This window comes from Opisthocomus hoazin, chromosome 32 (genome assembly GCF_030867145.1).
Source record: "Opisthocomus hoazin isolate bOpiHoa1 chromosome 32, bOpiHoa1.hap1, whole genome shotgun sequence".
In the NCBI taxonomy this organism is placed as follows: Eukaryota; Metazoa; Chordata; class Aves; order Opisthocomiformes; family Opisthocomidae; genus Opisthocomus; species Opisthocomus hoazin.
In genome coordinates this window covers 3,468,913-3,485,634 of record NC_134445.1, presented here as the reverse complement: position 1 = coordinate 3,485,634, position 16,722 = coordinate 3,468,913, and the positions used below count along the sequence as shown (strand labels likewise).

Below are 16,722 nucleotides of genomic sequence, written 5' to 3'. Positions count from 1 at the left end.
CCATCGTTAGACATACCTGCCTCCTGAGACGACACGGCAAATGTCAGCTGACATCATATTCGTCAGGCAGACAGTAACAATGCATTAATAATTAGATTAAGAAACGTGAAACCTTTTACACACGAAACAACACCAGAACCAACCAAGGAAGCAACAGAAAACACACCAAAGCTTTTGCCATCATCAGCCAACATCAACGGTAATTAGAGCCTCCGCTTTTAATAAAGCTCAACACTCACCCTGCATCTGAGCTGTTACCGCAGAGCAAAGGATCAGGGGCGCCAGGAATGATGTAAAAATTTGCTGAAGAAGATGAAAAAGAAAAGATTACATGCACACACCTACAGAGTTGGAAGATTTAACATACCAGAGCACTATGAAAACCTTCACTCAAGAGTCCTCTAGATCCCCTACTGATAAACTTATCAGCAAGCTAACTCAGCTTTAAATAACATCAGCCCCACTAACCAGGGTTTAAACACCTTTCTGGAAGGGCTGCGAGGATGATGAGGGGCCTGGAGCATCTCTCCTACGAGGGGAGGCTGAGGGAGCTGGGCTTGTTCAGCCTGGAGAAGAGAAGGCTGAGAGGGGACCTGAGAAATGCCTCTAAATCTCTGCAGGGTGGGGGTCAGGAGGACGGGGCCAGACTCTTTCCAGTGGTGCCCAGCGACAGGACAAGGGGCAACGGGCACAAACTGGAGCAGAGGAAGCTCCAGCTGAACCCGAGGAAGAACTTCTTCCCTCTGAGGGTGACGGAGCCCTGGCCCAGGCTGCCCAGGGAGGCTGTGGAGTCTCCTTCTCTGGAGATATTCCAGCCCCCCCTGGATGCGGTGCTGTGCAGCCTGCTCTGGGTGACCCTGCTTGGGCAGGGGGTTGGGCTGGGGGACCCCCAGAGGTCCCTTCTGACCCCGAACATCCTGTGAAGTCAGCAGGGCATTTTGAACACAGATTTGGAAGTAGCTGACTGCACAGCAGAGCTCAAAGTGAGAAGGGAGGAAGAAATTAAGTTACAAAAACGTGGAGGCTGGTTCCTTGATCATCCACGGCACCACTTGCAGCTCCGAAACCCCGCCGGGGCAGAAGGACGCTGCAGAGCAGAAACAGGTACCAACAACATCAGGTGCATTCTCGGGAGAACCCCTCAAAACTAAGCGAAGGACCTGATGTTCAGCCCAGGGATTGAAATGGGCAGAGCTACTTCCCAGCTACCTTACTGAAACAGCTTTTAGTCGGAAGAAAAGAGAAAAAAAATTGCATTGTTGACAAAATATTTAGCGAAGAGAGAACAGCCAAGACCTTCTAAAGGGTGAACCCAACTAGAAACACCTCGCCAAGGCCAGGTGGCTAAAAAACTGAAGAACACCTGAGCAAGGGGATTTTAGTAGCGCAGAGCCGGACCCCCCGCATCACAAGCCCTGTCAGAAACCCCGGCCGGCAGCAGCAAGCCAAAGCAGCAGGTTTTAGGAACATCACTGCAGAAATACCTACACATATTGTTGGTGTATTCCTCCCAGTCAAAGCCCCTAGAGCCGTTATCCAGGAAAGTCTCGTTCACGTTAATTGGCCATATCACACACTTGTTCCTTAAATTGCCCATAAACAGCTGCAACCCGATGAGGGCAAAGACACTGAGACAAAACACCGTCAAGATCATTACATCTGACAGCTTCTTCACAGACTGAATGAGGGCACCCACAATGGTCTTCAAGCCTGCAGAGAAGAAAACAAGACTAGAAATCACTCCTGGAGAATGAAAAGACATTGAAAATTCAAATACGTACAGTACCTGACAACCGCTGTACGGTGGCAGAAGATTGTTGTCATAAATCAGCCGGGTTCCTGGGAACCACCACGCGCTTTCAGGTTTTTCCACCCAGTACAATAAAGGTTGCTGGAGCGTGTCCAGAGAAGAGCAATGAAGCTGGTGAAGGGTCTGGAGAACAAGTCTGATGCGGAGCGACTGAGGGAGCTGGGGCTGCTTAGTCTGGAGGAGGCTGAGGGGAGACCTTATTGCTCTCCACAACTGCCTGAAAGGAGGGTGTCGTGAGGTGGGGGTTGGTCTCTTCTCCCAAGAAACTAGCCATAGGACACGAGCAAATGGCCTCAAGTTGCGTCAGGGGAGGTTTAGATTGGATATTAGGAAAAAATTCTTTACTGAAAGAGCGGTCAGGCCTTGGACCAGGCTGCCCAGGGTGATGGGGGAGTCCCCATCCCTGGAGGGGTTCAAAAACCCTGTGGACGTGGCACTTCAAGACACGGTTTAGCAGGCACGGTGGTATCGGGGTGATGGCTGGACTGGATGATCTGAGAGGTCTTTTCCACCCTTAATGATTCTATGATTCTATGAAAGGTGGTGAATGAAGCAAGCTCACCGGTTTCGACGGTGAACGAGCACTAGTTAGAACACCAAACCACCAACGTTCATCCCTCAGACTGCCCGAGCCTTGCAGCAGAGGATGCAAAGAGCACGCAGGAGTCATTGCCATGAAAGCAGGGTTTGTCTACGCAGAGATGTTAAATTCAGATACAGAGCTACAAATCTCTCCACGGACACGTTTAGTTGTGCTTAAGACCGGCTTACTGGCACAAACAACAACAACCTACAAAGATCAAATCCCTGTCGAACTGTCTACATCTTAAGTTTCTACTGCTTGACTCAACTGCTTCTGCACCTCCCCGGTTTTTGCAGGAGCTGGATCCTTCACTGAGATGCCGGGTTTTGGTATGGGTAGGGCAGGGTTTCACCCCGCGTGCTGGCTCTTTGGGTTTTACCGAGGCCATCAGCACCATTAATAGGCAAGGCTTGGTAATAAAAGTCAGCTCAGGCATAAGCCAAGAATCCTGCCGGGTTTCCAAACCAGTCTGGCCCATACAAGGAACCAGCCGCAAACTGGGGGAAGAACGCAGCACGAATGCTTTCAGGAGACAGATCTAAACAAGTAAGAACTCTGGATGCAGAAACAACACAGTATCAAGGTTTTATTAATCAGCCTTTCTGACGTTAAGTAGGATGATCTTGTATCTATAAATGAGTAGTGGAGGAGGCTGAAGGGTGGAAGGAGGGGAAAAACTTTTAAAAATTGCAGATCCAGCTGAATTTGGGGCTAGTCAGACCCAAGCCTCTGGCTGAAGCCACGGAGCATTCTGCAATCAGACAAGACACCTCTCCATACCAGCAGAAGTTTGGTCGATATCAGAAGCATAAAGATTCAAAAATCCGTACGTAAAAAGGAATTCTCGCAGAGGAATGATTTTTGAAAACATCTTTTCCTTCATTCTTCAAAACTTCTGACCAATGCCAAAGCCCGACTCCATCGCGCGGCAGCGGTTTGCTGTTGGCTCGGGCAGACAAATCACCGTCACAACGCCCGTCGGCACGCTCGTCTCCGCGGCTCAGAGCTGCACCCCTCGGCGCACGCAGCCACCTCTGCGTTTCTGGTTTGTACGCTGCTCTCTCACAGGCACAGAACAGAGTTGGGTTTGGGACCGAGCTGATCAGCCGGCACCAAGAGCCTTCCCAGCCCGGCCACAGGACAAACACAACCTCAGCAGCGCTCAGCTGCAGCTTCACGACTGCAGATCCAGATCAGCCCTGGCTCCTGTTTAACGTAGCTGTGTCCCGGGCTGGCAAGGCATGCAGACTGGTGGCATTAGTCAATTAAAATAGCAAATAACTCAAGTGGCAATAAAAAAAAAATCTTTTGATCACCACAGAGTTCAATGCGGTCTGCGAAGCTGTAAGATGAAAGCAGTATTTTGACGTTTTAGCTTACAGGTGCCACAGTCTCCTCCTGTCACACAAATCCATGCAGGCCCCCAACCTGCATGGAAATCTGTCCGGTGGCACACCACGCTCTGGTAGTATTTCCCGTTTTTATCTTGTCTAAAAATCACACTGAGGATAATTCCAATAATTGATGGAAGATGTAGTTAGCACTCCTCCTAACACTAAGATGAGTTTCTCGTTAGCTCAGCAGCACAGTGTTAGAACTCCCACTCCCTTACACGTGACAAAGCAGAAGGGGAACCCCTTTATATTTTAATATTACCTGCATTCTAAAAATCACTTCTTCCCTGGGACATGAGAACACTCAACCCCATAAAGAGCACTCCATGCCTAAGTTCATACTGAACAACCCAAAGGGCTAATTACACAAATGTTTTACACCCCTCATATCGTTAGTCAGAAAATGGAGAGGGGAGCGAGGTCTGGGCTTCACGCACGCGCTGCCGACCCGCAGCTGGGGCGATCCTACCCCAGAGCCTACGCGAGCCAAACAGCCACGGCGTTGCCATTTAGAGCCCCAGCCACGGGCGCGTGCCCAGCCCTCGGACAGGATCCCCCCGGCTGCGTGCAGCGCATCATCCCTTTAGCAAAAAGTACAGCTGCACGGCACTTCGAAGGGCTCAGATCCGCCCCCTGTGCTGTCATTTGAAATAAAACTCCATTATTTTTGCGCGGTGTGGAGAGAATGCTACAAAACGGAACTGTTCTGCTCCTTTCCACGGGAAGGCAGGGCATGCTGTCACACATTTAATAACCGGCTCATTAAAGTTGCATCATCTTTGCTTTGCTAGGATCACGAACGCAAAACACATACGAAACTTCATTTTAACATCGATGCTTTTCTTTGAGCAAGCCAGTTAATACCTGCAGCAGGCTGACAGAATCGCAGCTGCACTTCAGATCCGTCTAGTGCACTGCTAACAGCAATTACCAAATCTCTTTTGCTCTTTGTGTGTGCACTGCCAAACATTCAGGAAGGCTAAGGAAGAACATTATTCTAGCATACTCTCGTTTGGTGCAAAGAAAGCAGGCGCCACTTAAGACCATCATGCACAACAGCCATGAACATCTGATGGGTTTAGCAGTCTGGCATGGGGACAAAAGTGATGGCCCCCTACAATTCCACAGGCTCTTTTCTGGCAAACGTATATGCAAGCGTAGCCTGAGAAAGCAAGAGAACCATTATCAGTTAATGCATCAGGAAACAGAACACAAAGAAATAGCGGACCAAAACTCATCAAGTGGTTATTTCGGGTGAGATAGGTCAAGCACCTGAAAACTGGAAAGCTACAGCTGCGCCAGTGCCTATGAAAATTAAGTCTTGAGCTCGACCTTAAAATTAGGGACACTTTTGATAACTCATCTGCACGAGACTCTTCTACAGAAGAGTTCAGGACCAGAATCATACCCTCAGTCCATAACGGCTCCAGCGTCTCTCTCAATAAAGGAAGGGCCACTGCTCACCCCTTGCCGCCCGGACTGGGTTAGCCCAGCAGCAGCTCTGCAGGCGATGGTCCTGCTCAGCCCAGCTCGGGGTGGTGCGTGCCGTGGGCCGGTCTGTGAATTTAGGACTTCTGGATCACTGCGAGCGCAGTCAGTACTTTGGGCCACACACTATTGCGGTTCCACGACCACATCGGAACGCAAGGGCTGGTAATGCCAACGCTCCATTTAGCTCAGTCTATCGCAACGTGGCAGCAGCAACCCCTTCTGAAGACGGAGAGGTGAGCTTCTTGTCATTGCCCAAAAGACAACGCACCCCAGGTCCCACCTGACTCCAAGTAACTGCAGTGGCTTCATGCAGAAAGGTTTTAATCTTGGGTGGGTTTTGCTCACTTGCTTTAGAAACTTCTTCCTTAAAAGAACTCTAGAAGCACTGACGATGTTGGGATGACTCGCTGAGCAAGAAACACGCGGCCTGAGGAGGAAGGGAGTGCCTGGTCTTTCATTCCTCTGGAACTAAACTTCAGGCCTGGCTTTCATTTCGGAGACTGGACAGCCACACGCATACACAGCGTTAAAGCAGTACGGAGCAGCAGGCGGTTCATCCCGTAATTTGATGGCCCAGAAGCTTCACGTCAAACTACCCTGCTTATACAGACTGCAAAGCCCATCAAAAATATCCCAGCGCCATTTCTGAGACAGAAGCAATGCAGGACGGGAGGGGAGATATGGAAGAGATACAGGCAAGGGCAGCCTTTAATGCTTAATGGTTCTCACCTGGAATAACAGAGATAGTTTTCAAAGCTCGGAGAACTCTGAAAGTTCTCAATGCTGAGACATTCCCAAGGTCCACAAACTCTGTGACATATCTGCAATGAGGGAGGTCACACACAAAAAACACCATGACAATACACACACCAAAATCAAACACCAGCTACAGACACAGCGATACGTCACTCACAGGGGCCTGTACCCAACAGCTAACACCAACCGGAGGCCGCCTTACCTGGGATTACTGAAATAGTTTTCAAAGCTCTCAGAACCCTGAAAGTGCGTAGAGCTGAAACATTGCCTAGGTTTACAAACTCTGTTATATACCTGCAGAATTAAACCAGAGTTAATGGCACCGTTGGGGTCACCTTCCTTTTCATACAGCTGCCTGCTTGTAGGAAACAGCTGGTCATTTAAAACGCTTTCGAAGTGGCATTTAAAAAAAGAGAGAGAGAATTTCAGAGCCAAACCACAGTGTGAGCCTCTCCACCCTGCACCCAGCTCGCCCAGGCGCACAGTTAGGTGCTCGCATTCTCGCCTACGCAGGACTTGAAAGTTTAACGCTATCGCGACAGAAGGTAACTGTAAAACTGTCCAGCACGCAAGGAGACTTGGTGACATCTCCTCAGCTCAGCCGTTTCAGCCACACTCACTTCACGTCATGTTTTTGGTAAAGCTTGATCACCTTTCGCTTTGATTAGTGTCCTTCATTTAAATCCTTTAGGCTTTACCACCTGTTTGTGAGCCACAGGCAGGTCTGACTATCCCCGTTTTACAGAGGGATAAACCTGAGATACACAGAGGATAAGAGGCTTAGCGCACGGTTAACAGAGTTAGATTTTACTGCGGCTTAGAATATTTCCTCTGTGCTGTCTGGGGAGAAACACGGTATGAAAAAGCAAAGAAATGCACAATATTCAAGACCCTTCCTGGTGCGGAGAGGCCTGAAGTGCTCCATAAAACTTTGACCCCGTCGGTGGGATTTCAGTAACGCACAGGCTGGCTCTAGCCCCTGGCACAAAAAAGGATTGTAAATCCTGTAATTTAGGATTGAAACTAAACTGTCAGGGAGCGGCTGGGTATTCGCCTTTTGTGTACAACGTCCGACTCCCTGCACATAATCTAAATACACAACGGAAAGACAAGCGGAAAAAGAGCTGAAACTCAGGAAAATCCACAACCTTGCGTGCAGCATCCAGCCAAAAATAGGCATTTTATATTATTAAAGCATTTTAATATGATTAAATTCCAAAAATAAATGTAAAAGGGAAAAAAAAAAATCTCTTCCACTGGTGACTTGGACTCCCAGTGACCTAGACCTGGTTGTCATCAGCGGTGCTAAGCCTGAGCAATGATCACCCCGGGCTGATAAGGAAAAAAACAGAAATCTAGTGTGCTCCGCTGTGAATTCAGACATCCCCCCGAGTTCTCATCATCAGACCAACGTAAGCTGATCTGGTACAAGAGAGAAGAACGAGGCCGGAAAATAAAGAGTCTCCTTTTCCGACGCCGCACCTTCATCGGAAACGGGTTCATTCAACCTCCAGTCGCAGCCTGGGAAATTTCAACGTGCAAGCCCACGGAGGGAAGGAGCAGCAGAGACCAGCATTTAAAGCTGTCTGGCTCCTCGTCCTATGCTTAACAGAACAAGCTGCCACTCTGGCACGTGAGCAATCCAAAATGTTAGGCACTATTATATAGTCTTGTATTAATAAAGGCAGCTTTCAGAAAACCATAATTTTTGCAGCAGCAACTCCACTAACTCCATGGAGCTGCATTTTAGATCTGTGGCTCCGTCTCAGGCTAAAGCTTTCTTCTGAAAAATCAAGAAAGAAATCTTGTGGGGCTTCACCTCAGTTTTCCTTCGTTTATTTTTTCCTTACACGCCCACCCTCCTCCCAAGGTCTCGTCCCCTCCCGTACGCCACAAACACCTGAAATAATCTGAAAACCCAACTTACGCCATCATGATCACGCTGAAATCCAGCCAGTTCCACGGGTCACGCAGGAAAGTAAAGCCATCTATACAGAAACCTCTGGCAATAATTTTCACAAGCGATTCAAAGGTGTAAATGCCAGTGAATGTGTACCTGTACGAGGAGGAGAGAGCTGCTCTGAGACGTTGTTGGAAATGTCATTTTCTTCATGAAAAAAAGCTGAATTACAAAGACTTCTGTCTAAGCAAAGCGGATAGAAAAGCCGACTTTTGTTCATGCGAACTTAAACGTGAGCAGGAACAGCTAAACATCATTCTGCGAGATTCTCACAAGCACAAGAAGCATTACTTACTCCACATTCTTCGACCATTCCGGTGGGTTACTAAAAGTCATGAATACACAGTTGGTCAAAATAGTGCACATAATGATCATGCTAAATACTGTAGAGCAAAGTCAAGGATCAAAGGGACACCAGTGTGGCTCCTGACGTCACCTTACGGCTCCCTACGGATCACTGTGCTGCAAAACTCAACAGTTTCCAGCCTATCCCATAAAACTCAACAGTTTCCAGCCTATCCCATAAAACTCAACAGTTTCCAGCCTCTCCTCTGTCTCTACAAACAAGAGCCAAGACGCTTCCAGCAGCCATGGGAAATAAGGCTGGGCTGACTTACATAAATAGTATTTTTACGTCACCATTCAATTTATTTCGCATTTTCTGGTACGTCTTCGCAATTCAAAAATCACATCCCTACGTGCAGATGTCTCCCCAGATAATCCCATCCATTCAGTGACACCGAAATCAACTGTCTGCTGACAGACCCAACAGGAAAGCAGCGCTGCAACCCAGGGATTCACACCCTCGGGATTTAGCTTGGAGAAGACCTTACTGATCTTTTCCCAAACATCCCTGCTCCCGCTGTGTGTCCAGCCCCCTGTGCGTCACGTTTGCCGATGGAAGGTGCTGGACTAACCGACTCGAGGAGCACTGCGGGGACGGCACAGCTTCGCAATTAGAAGTTTGAGTGGAATTTAACTAATGAATTATTAGAAGAATGGTGAAATTCAGGGTCAGCTCCAAAGCTGTCTGACTTCCAAAACTGTTTAAGCAGACTCAGACGGATCTGAGACCAAGGCCTGGGATCCACCACCAGCATCTCGGTCTCCGCCTGACCGACGGGCATCTCTCCGCTGTGGCCCCGCACATCCGGAGGGACGAAAGGCGACGAGCAATAACACGTCAGCCCAAGAAAACCCTCCCAGCCTCAGGTCCCAAGTCAGCTTTGAAAAGATGGAAAAGCTCACCCTTCACAGGAGAGGCAGGAAATAAGGCCACAGAAGCCTCTAAAACAACAAATGGACATCTTCCCATCTCAGAGGCACTTTCTAAAAATAAATAAATAACCAGGGCCAAGCAGCTCATCCGACACACCGCCTTTTCTACCCTCCTCATAACATGCAGATGGAGTTTCCGAAGCTCTCAGGGCTGTCTGAAGCCCTGCAGCGGAACATTTGGGAACAGCCTGGCCATCAGAAGGAAGTTTGAGAGATGCCGAAACAGCAAGAAATTAGTCAGCATCTAATGACATCTCAGGTACCCTTGGCTCCTTCTCCAGCTACTAACTCTATTTAACCACTCTAGCAGCTAGTTAAAGCTCAACTCCTCTTCAGGTGAAGCATAACCTTAAGTCATATCTGCTCCAAAGCTTCCCAATGTCTGTGCCCTGATGGAGGAACGGACACAGCTAGGTATAATTTAGCAGGGAAAATAAACAAAAAGATTATTTGATTGGACGTGTCTAAAGGACCCTGCTTTTTCATTCCAAAAAGCCCGTTTTTGTGTCTGCTCTGAGGCCAACCCAGCTTCCCCAGGCGCAGAACTGCAATTCGCACACACTGTTTGAACTGAGCAAGAGATTTCTCCATGAATATACACAGGCAAAAATAACTCCGTAATAAAAAGGATATGAATGTATCAAAATTTTAATAGCTATTCTTCTAAACAGATTAAAAGGACTTAAAATGTACAAGGCAGGTGTGGCACTAAATCGGAAGAGTGTTTTCCCTCTGTTTAGTACTACAAAGGTCTGCAGAGAAAAAAAGAAAGAAAGAAAAAGAGAGAGAGTTAATGCATGAAAATCCAAGCATGAATTGTACAAAAAGAGATGAACAACTTCCATGGTAAAAAATAGCATTTTCTGCTTTTTGGAAGAGTAATCTCCTTTATGAAGTCCCCATTAAGGTAAAACATACCTACCAGTATGTCATGAATAATTCTGCTCCGAACCATCCATTTCGCTGGACACCTCGGACAGAGCAGAAGCAAAATCTCCCATCCGAGAGCGCACGTTCCCATCTCACCAGGGCAGAAGCACCCTCATCCCTATCTAACAGCTCAGAACCGAGGCCCGAAGGAACTAAGGACCACAAATCCGGGAGCAGAACCAGCAGCTGAACCCGGACTTCACGCCTCGGCCCGACGCGCAAGCCCGCCCTTACGGCACGGCGTTCACGCAGCCCGTGCCTCCGTCCCCAACCTCGCTACCAGCCACCATGAGTCGTGGCTTTTACAAGCCAGCACCTCACCTGCAAAGAAAGATTGACAGGTAAGCAGCAAGAAAACGTCACGGCAGAGCCCCCCACCCCGGCAGACACCAGTCAGGTACCCATCGTCCCCATTCCCCGGCGATTCCGAGCACGTTCCGCAGCCGCGCACCGACTCCAGGCACAGCCATGTGCTCTCATCGCCTTTAATTAGCGAGACGTTAAGATTCACTGCTTTATACAGAACCTGTGGAATGAATCATGGAAACGTGAGGCAGAATCTGTCCCATCTCTCCATCGCCAGCCTTCGAATACAGACCGGCTACTTCACCTCCCCGCTAGCGAACGCGCGTCTCAGAACGCACCGGGAGAACCACACGCAGCCATCTGGAGAGGCAAAATTAGAACCGTGGTTGCTTAATACCAGCACACCGCATGCACCTACCACTCGACTCGAAGACAAAAAAAAAAAAGCAATTTGCATGCACTGAAAAGCCAAAGCTCTTCTGCCGGCACCATTTTCCCGTTTTCCGTTCCCTCCGGGACGCCGCAGCACCAGCGAGGAGGGACGAACCCCAGACGGCTGCGGGGAACGGAGCGCGGCCGGCCTCGGTCCCCGGCACCAGCCCCCCGTTTGGCACAGCCCCGAGCCTCCCACAGTCCGACACGAGGGAATCCGCAAGGGCTTTCTGCCAAGGCAGCCGCTCTGCTTCCCCAGGAGATTCACTCTTATGAAATTTGTCATTTCCCTCCTAGTCAGTGAAACAACGTGTTTCAGCTCATTTGGCTAAATTAGACCATTGAGCAGTAAATTATTTGAAAAGGAAATCAAAATCAGATTGTGGTTCAGCTCTGAGCGAGCAGGATTCGCTAGCACAGCCACTAACGCATCTCCCAAGAAAAGCCCTTTACAGACAGCCCTGGACAGCTCTTCAATTGCGGCATCAAGAATTAACGAACAGATTACCTTAGCATGTAACAACAGTCCAAAAGGCCCCAAGTTTTTCAAAACTGCGGATTACAGACTGGTCAAGGGACGCCTGATTTTCACAACCAGCTGCCTCTCCTTCCCTGAGACCACAAACCTTCCAAGACTCCCATACCTCTGGTTTTCAAACCTTTCCCTGTCCCCCGCAGAGGCTTCGGAGCAGGACGCCCATCCCACCGGGATGCTGGCCGGCTTCACCCGTGTCCCTAGCACAACACCGAGCTCTCAACTCTACCACGGCTTTCAAGCAATGAAATCTCCGACGTGACCCTGCTGAACATTATGTGGGCACAAGGAGAGCTGCACAAAGACAGAAATCCCCCCCAAACCCGTGCAGTGGTTCTCTGAGGCAGCTCACAGAATCACAGAATAGTAGGGGTTGGAAGGGACCTCTGTGGGTCATCTAGTCCAACCCCCCTGCTGAAGCAGGGTCACCTACAGCAAGCTGCACAGAACCTTGTCCAGGCGGGTCTGGAATATCTCCAGAGAAGGAGACTCCACAGCCTCCCTGGGCAGCCTGTTCCAGTGCTCCGTCACCAGCTCGGATTCATTATTATTATTCTATTTATTTCTACGTGGGAAAAATCAGTGCGCAGGAGCCCTGCGGTTTGCTCAGCTACAGCTCAGCAAACCAGAAGGAAAACCATTCTTCCCTCGGAGACACAGGTAGGCGCACGCTGCTTCGCAGACGTGAAACGACCCAGAGGCTTCAGACTGGGGCTAGGAGAGCAAGCCAGACTTCGTCGGGGAAGGTGGACGTCAGCTGCTCCGTGGCGGGGTCAAGGACGATTTGCCTTGGCGTGCTGGAGCGACTCCACAGAAACAGACATTTTCGATAGCTGTTTTGCAAGGATCAACCCAAAATTTGGTGTTGCCCGTTGCAGTATAAGCTCTTTTGTCCAACAACCAGGGCAACCGCCTACCGAACTCCAACTCCATGTTCCCGCCAGCTCAGCCCTTCACCTATTCCACGACCTGACAGGAGGCAGCTCCTCGTCTGCTCTCCCCTGCTCTGCCCAGCTTTCTCCTCTTAGACCTTCATGTTTGTTGAAACGATTCCCGTCTATAAAGCCCATCACGACTGGGCCTCTTGGTACAACCGTAACACACACAAGGTGCCGCACATCCCAGCCTGCTCATCGATCCTGATGGTTCCAAGATCCGCTGCTCCAGTTCCCCTGGGTATCCTATAAAATCCCGGGTAAATCTCTGCTCGGCCTTGCCAATAGAAAGGCAAGCACAAAAGCCAAAAAGTCTTTGGCAATTTAAAACCTTCTCTTAGTTTTTCTTTATGCTGCTGACATATTAAAACTCCATTTCAAAATGGCTGCAGGCTCTTAAAATGTTTGCTGGTTCTGGGCCAAGACCATCCTTCAGCCCTTTGAAGATCTGCTGAGGCAAAGCTCAAAACTCCAAACGGCGATACCTGGAGGAAGGCATTTTGCAGTCGTCTTCTAAGAGGTGAAGTCTGGCTGAACCTCCAAAAGCCTCAGTTCGTTGTTAAAGAGTTGTGAAAAAGGCTCGGTCCGCTTTGGTTTTCTTAAAGTTGGCTGGGAACCTACGCTTTACAGGAACCCTAGGAAATACTTCTCACGCACAAAGCAGTTGGATCACAAAAGAGAAGTCTTCTCTAACTCAATCTGCACGACAGCGCGTTGAGGCAGCCACGCTGGAGAGCACGACAGAACGGATCAGGTGACGGCAAAAAGCGTTCCACTTACGGGAAGATCTGAAACGCTCCTGCTTCACGCAGGCTTTGCACTAAGCATCTCTGCAACGGCTGAAGAGCGAGGAGGAGTGGGCAGAAGATCCAAGCAGAAAACAGCTTTCTGAACAGCCGAAGAACATATGGAACCACACTCCGACAGCGGTAACACGATGACTGCCTTACTCTCAGTGTTCAGCAAGAGAGCGCGATGACTTTCTGGTGGCACCCTGAGCAAGTTACTTCAGCGTCGCTATTTTCAAAATTAATTTACAGGGAACTCTGTAGGCTGAAGCAGTACAGACAGAATTAAACGTCAACGCCAAACACTTTTCAAGCCTGTTTTGGCTCACAGACGTGTACTTCCTAATACAGAAACCACATTATTGGACATTTATTTTTCCACCCCCCCCCAAAAAAGGGGACAAATTTTTTTCTTTCTTCGTAACTTCTTCTTCACCATTGAAAAATTTAGTGGGAAGAAAGTATCTGTCACTTTTCGTGCTTGGTTTAATCTCTTGTTTCAAGCCCCACACAGGAAAAACCCTTGACATCTTCTGAACTTTATCAAAGAAAACATCCCTGAAAGATACATTTTAAAAAAGAAATACTGTTCAACATCCAGGATTGAGAAACTGATCCAGGTTCAAGCTTTACCGACATCACGATCTGCCTACATAAGGAAATTCTTTCTGCCGCAGAAGCGGAAATGATTCTCCTTCCTTCCACTCGTCACCAGTGGGCTGCAGCTATTTAGGTGCCTGCAGCAGAGATTCTCTCGCCTCCCTGCCCGTGCTGCGCTCCCCATACCCGGATCACGGCACGGAGGCTCGCCATGGCGTGGCAGCGCTGGGGCACGGACGCGAGCAGCACCGTTCTGCGTGGTCTCACGGACAGCCATACAACAGCCAGCCCCGCCGCCGCACGTCGCCTGCCACCCAACGCCCAGAACGGCCTGGAGCAGACAACCGACGGGGATCACGCCCGCCTCTCCTCATCCTACCGCAGGGACGATAGCTGGGAAGGGCACGCTTACTCTTCCTGCTCCTTCCAAGCCTTCTGGAGAGATGGAATGGAAGGAAAACCAACATTAAACACACAAGACCTGGGGGGAAGGTAACTAGCTTTTGGAAATAAGAATGAGAGGCTGATTTTTTGAGATGGTCCCGATTCTTCCCGCTGTTTCAGTGACTTCACTGAAATGCAAAACTCATTCACGGTATCGTGACCTTGCAGGGCGATTATCTTGCCCTACAGAAGTCACAAGCGAAGGCTCCTTGAGGCACAGGCCAGAGCCAGACGTGCTTCCCACGATCTGGTGTCTCTCGCATCCCTGTAATTTTCCCAGGTCCACGCAGTCAAGGTGACATTCTGGACCCAAGGGCCCATTTCCAAACCGTGCATGTGACTTGAGGAAGTTGCAAGTCACTCCATTGGCACGTACGCACTAGAAAGATCCTCAGGTGCCCATCTGCAAGCTATAGGTGACCCCAGACAAGCCCACCCTAGCCTCAGATGTTCACGGCTGTATATGGAGTCTTCTGCAATTGCAGGGCTGATTCTTCCACTGAATCAATCCATCTAAGCTTATTCATGGCCTCAACCCCCAGAACATTCAAGGATTTTCTACTGCCTCGTAAACGGAGCCGTTGCAGGAGCACTGGCACCTTCACCTTGCTCTGTAGCAAGTACGAGATTCACACGGAGCGAAATGGAAGTGACCTCGGGAAAATGACCGCAACTTGGCAAAAGTCATGCTCAGTGGGAAAGAGCAGGGCAAGGAGCTGTTTCGTAGGAGTGACAGCCTAGGCCAGAAATTGAGGAGAAGGAAAGAGAGTCTAATAGATGGAAAAACACTAAAAAATCAAAACACTAAGAAGGTTGTGGAAATAAAAGAGGATGATGGTCCTCACCTCTTGCTTATGCAAAGACCGAAGGAGGGCCAGACCACGAGGCAGCCGGTTGCTTTGCTGTCACTGCTCGGGATGCTCACAGAGGCAGCTTTCCTGAATTCTGTTCACACGTGTAAACAAGGAAGTTCATCTACCTGCCTGCTGGTTTTTTTAATGGAAATGCTGCAGGTTTCCACAACAAATATCATGGGCAAATATTGCTTCTACCATGTGCTTCAGGCCAGGAATTAGAAGGAGATGACTATTCGCAAAACAAAGAATCATGAAAAAATTCTCTCTGGTACTTACATAAAGACAAAAAGGAGCTAAACTGGCTCCAAACTCTGCTACCGGGGAGCAAAGGGACTTCTCTAGGAGTCATTACTCCCACTTTGCAAAATGAAACTCAGCAGAGAAGAGAGAAGTAGTTTGGACAAAACCATCACTTGCCAGGCTGGGCCCTGAACCCAGACTTTCAGCTCCCTGTACCACGCTTCTCTTTCTAGGTCCCACTGCTTCTCCTTCAAACCCCAGTTAACAGGCCACTGGGAAGTTCAGCTTCCCAGTTCAAACGCAGTTTCAGTTTCCTTAGACAAACCAAGAGCTCTGTGTCCTGCTGCAAGGCAAGGCAACCAGCTGATTTGTTCCTACGCACGCCGTACGTCCAGCTTGCAAAGCAAAGACCGACGATGCAAAGCCTTCTGGCAACTGCTGGAGAGGGGGGGGGGGGGGGGAAATCTTGGAAAACTTCCCATGATCCAAGGAGATTCACAATTCCTGATGATTCAGAGCAGGGCCTTTTTTAACGGCCTTCAAAAAAAAAAAATCTTTGTGGGAAGTCACCGACTATCTGAAGCAGCAGAGAAGTAGCACGCAGCCAAGCTACCGCCATGAAACCGAGCCAGCAAAACGTCAATCCGGTGTTCGTGGGAAGAGCAAGGCTCCTTTCACAGAGCGGCAAGCACAAGGTTGGCAGGGCCGTGCGAGTTTGTCTCCCGTCTCCAGAACCTTCCCCTCCACCTGCAGCTGCTCCAGCTCCGCAGAGAGCTCCCATCTCCGCAGGGCGGGCACACGGAGTGAGCAGGGACACGTAGATACGTACGGCTCTCTTCTGGAGACCTGACAGATGCTGCAAAGCTGAGAATGTGTCTTATTTTTCTCTAAAAATGAAAGATTTATTAATAGTGGTGTGTTGGGAGGTAAATATGGAGACTAACGGATTCTGTGTTCCCAGAATCACAGAATCACAGAATGGTAGGGGTTGGAAGGGACCCCTGTGGGTCATCTAGTCCAACCCCCTGCCCAAGCAGGGTCACCTACAGTAGGCTGCACAGGACCTTGTCCAGGCGGGTCTTGAATATCTCCAGAGAAGGAGACTCCACAGCCTCCCTGGGCAGCCTGTTCCCCTCTGCCTCCTGCTTCTGGTGGAACATCGAGACAACCAAGCAGCCTTTGCCCAGTGCTCCAGGACATGGCAGTGCCCGCGCCCCTTTCAGCACTGCTCTCCCATTTACCTGGGAAGAACACGGCCCAGCCCTCCCACTTCCACTGTCCGTTCAATACGTGAGCACCAAGAGAGCAGGAAACGCTCCCGCCTGGGTTTGCAGCGACGTTCGGTGACGCCTGCTTTGGGCAGGTGCAAGTGGCCGCACACGG

General features: G+C 49.5%; 1 protein-coding gene across 1 annotated transcript in view; it reads right to left on the bottom strand.

Annotated features, from left to right (window-relative positions):
- The window catches only part of SCN8A (sodium voltage-gated channel alpha subunit 8), a 63,912-nt gene that overhangs the window by 31,734 nt on the left and 15,456 nt on the right, over positions 1-16,722 (bottom strand). Inside the window, exons 3-8 of the mRNA XM_075445781.1 lie at positions 9,907-10,024; positions 8,290-8,380; positions 7,962-8,090; positions 6,237-6,328; positions 1,489-1,710; positions 240-303 (exon numbers count right to left, since the gene is read on the bottom strand). Coding sequence (XP_075301896.1) covers positions 240-303; positions 1,489-1,710; positions 6,237-6,328; positions 7,962-8,090; positions 8,290-8,380; positions 9,907-10,024 — 716 coding nt within the window. The remainder of the gene's footprint in view (positions 1-239; positions 304-1,488; positions 1,711-6,236; positions 6,329-7,961; positions 8,091-8,289; positions 8,381-9,906; positions 10,025-16,722) is intronic.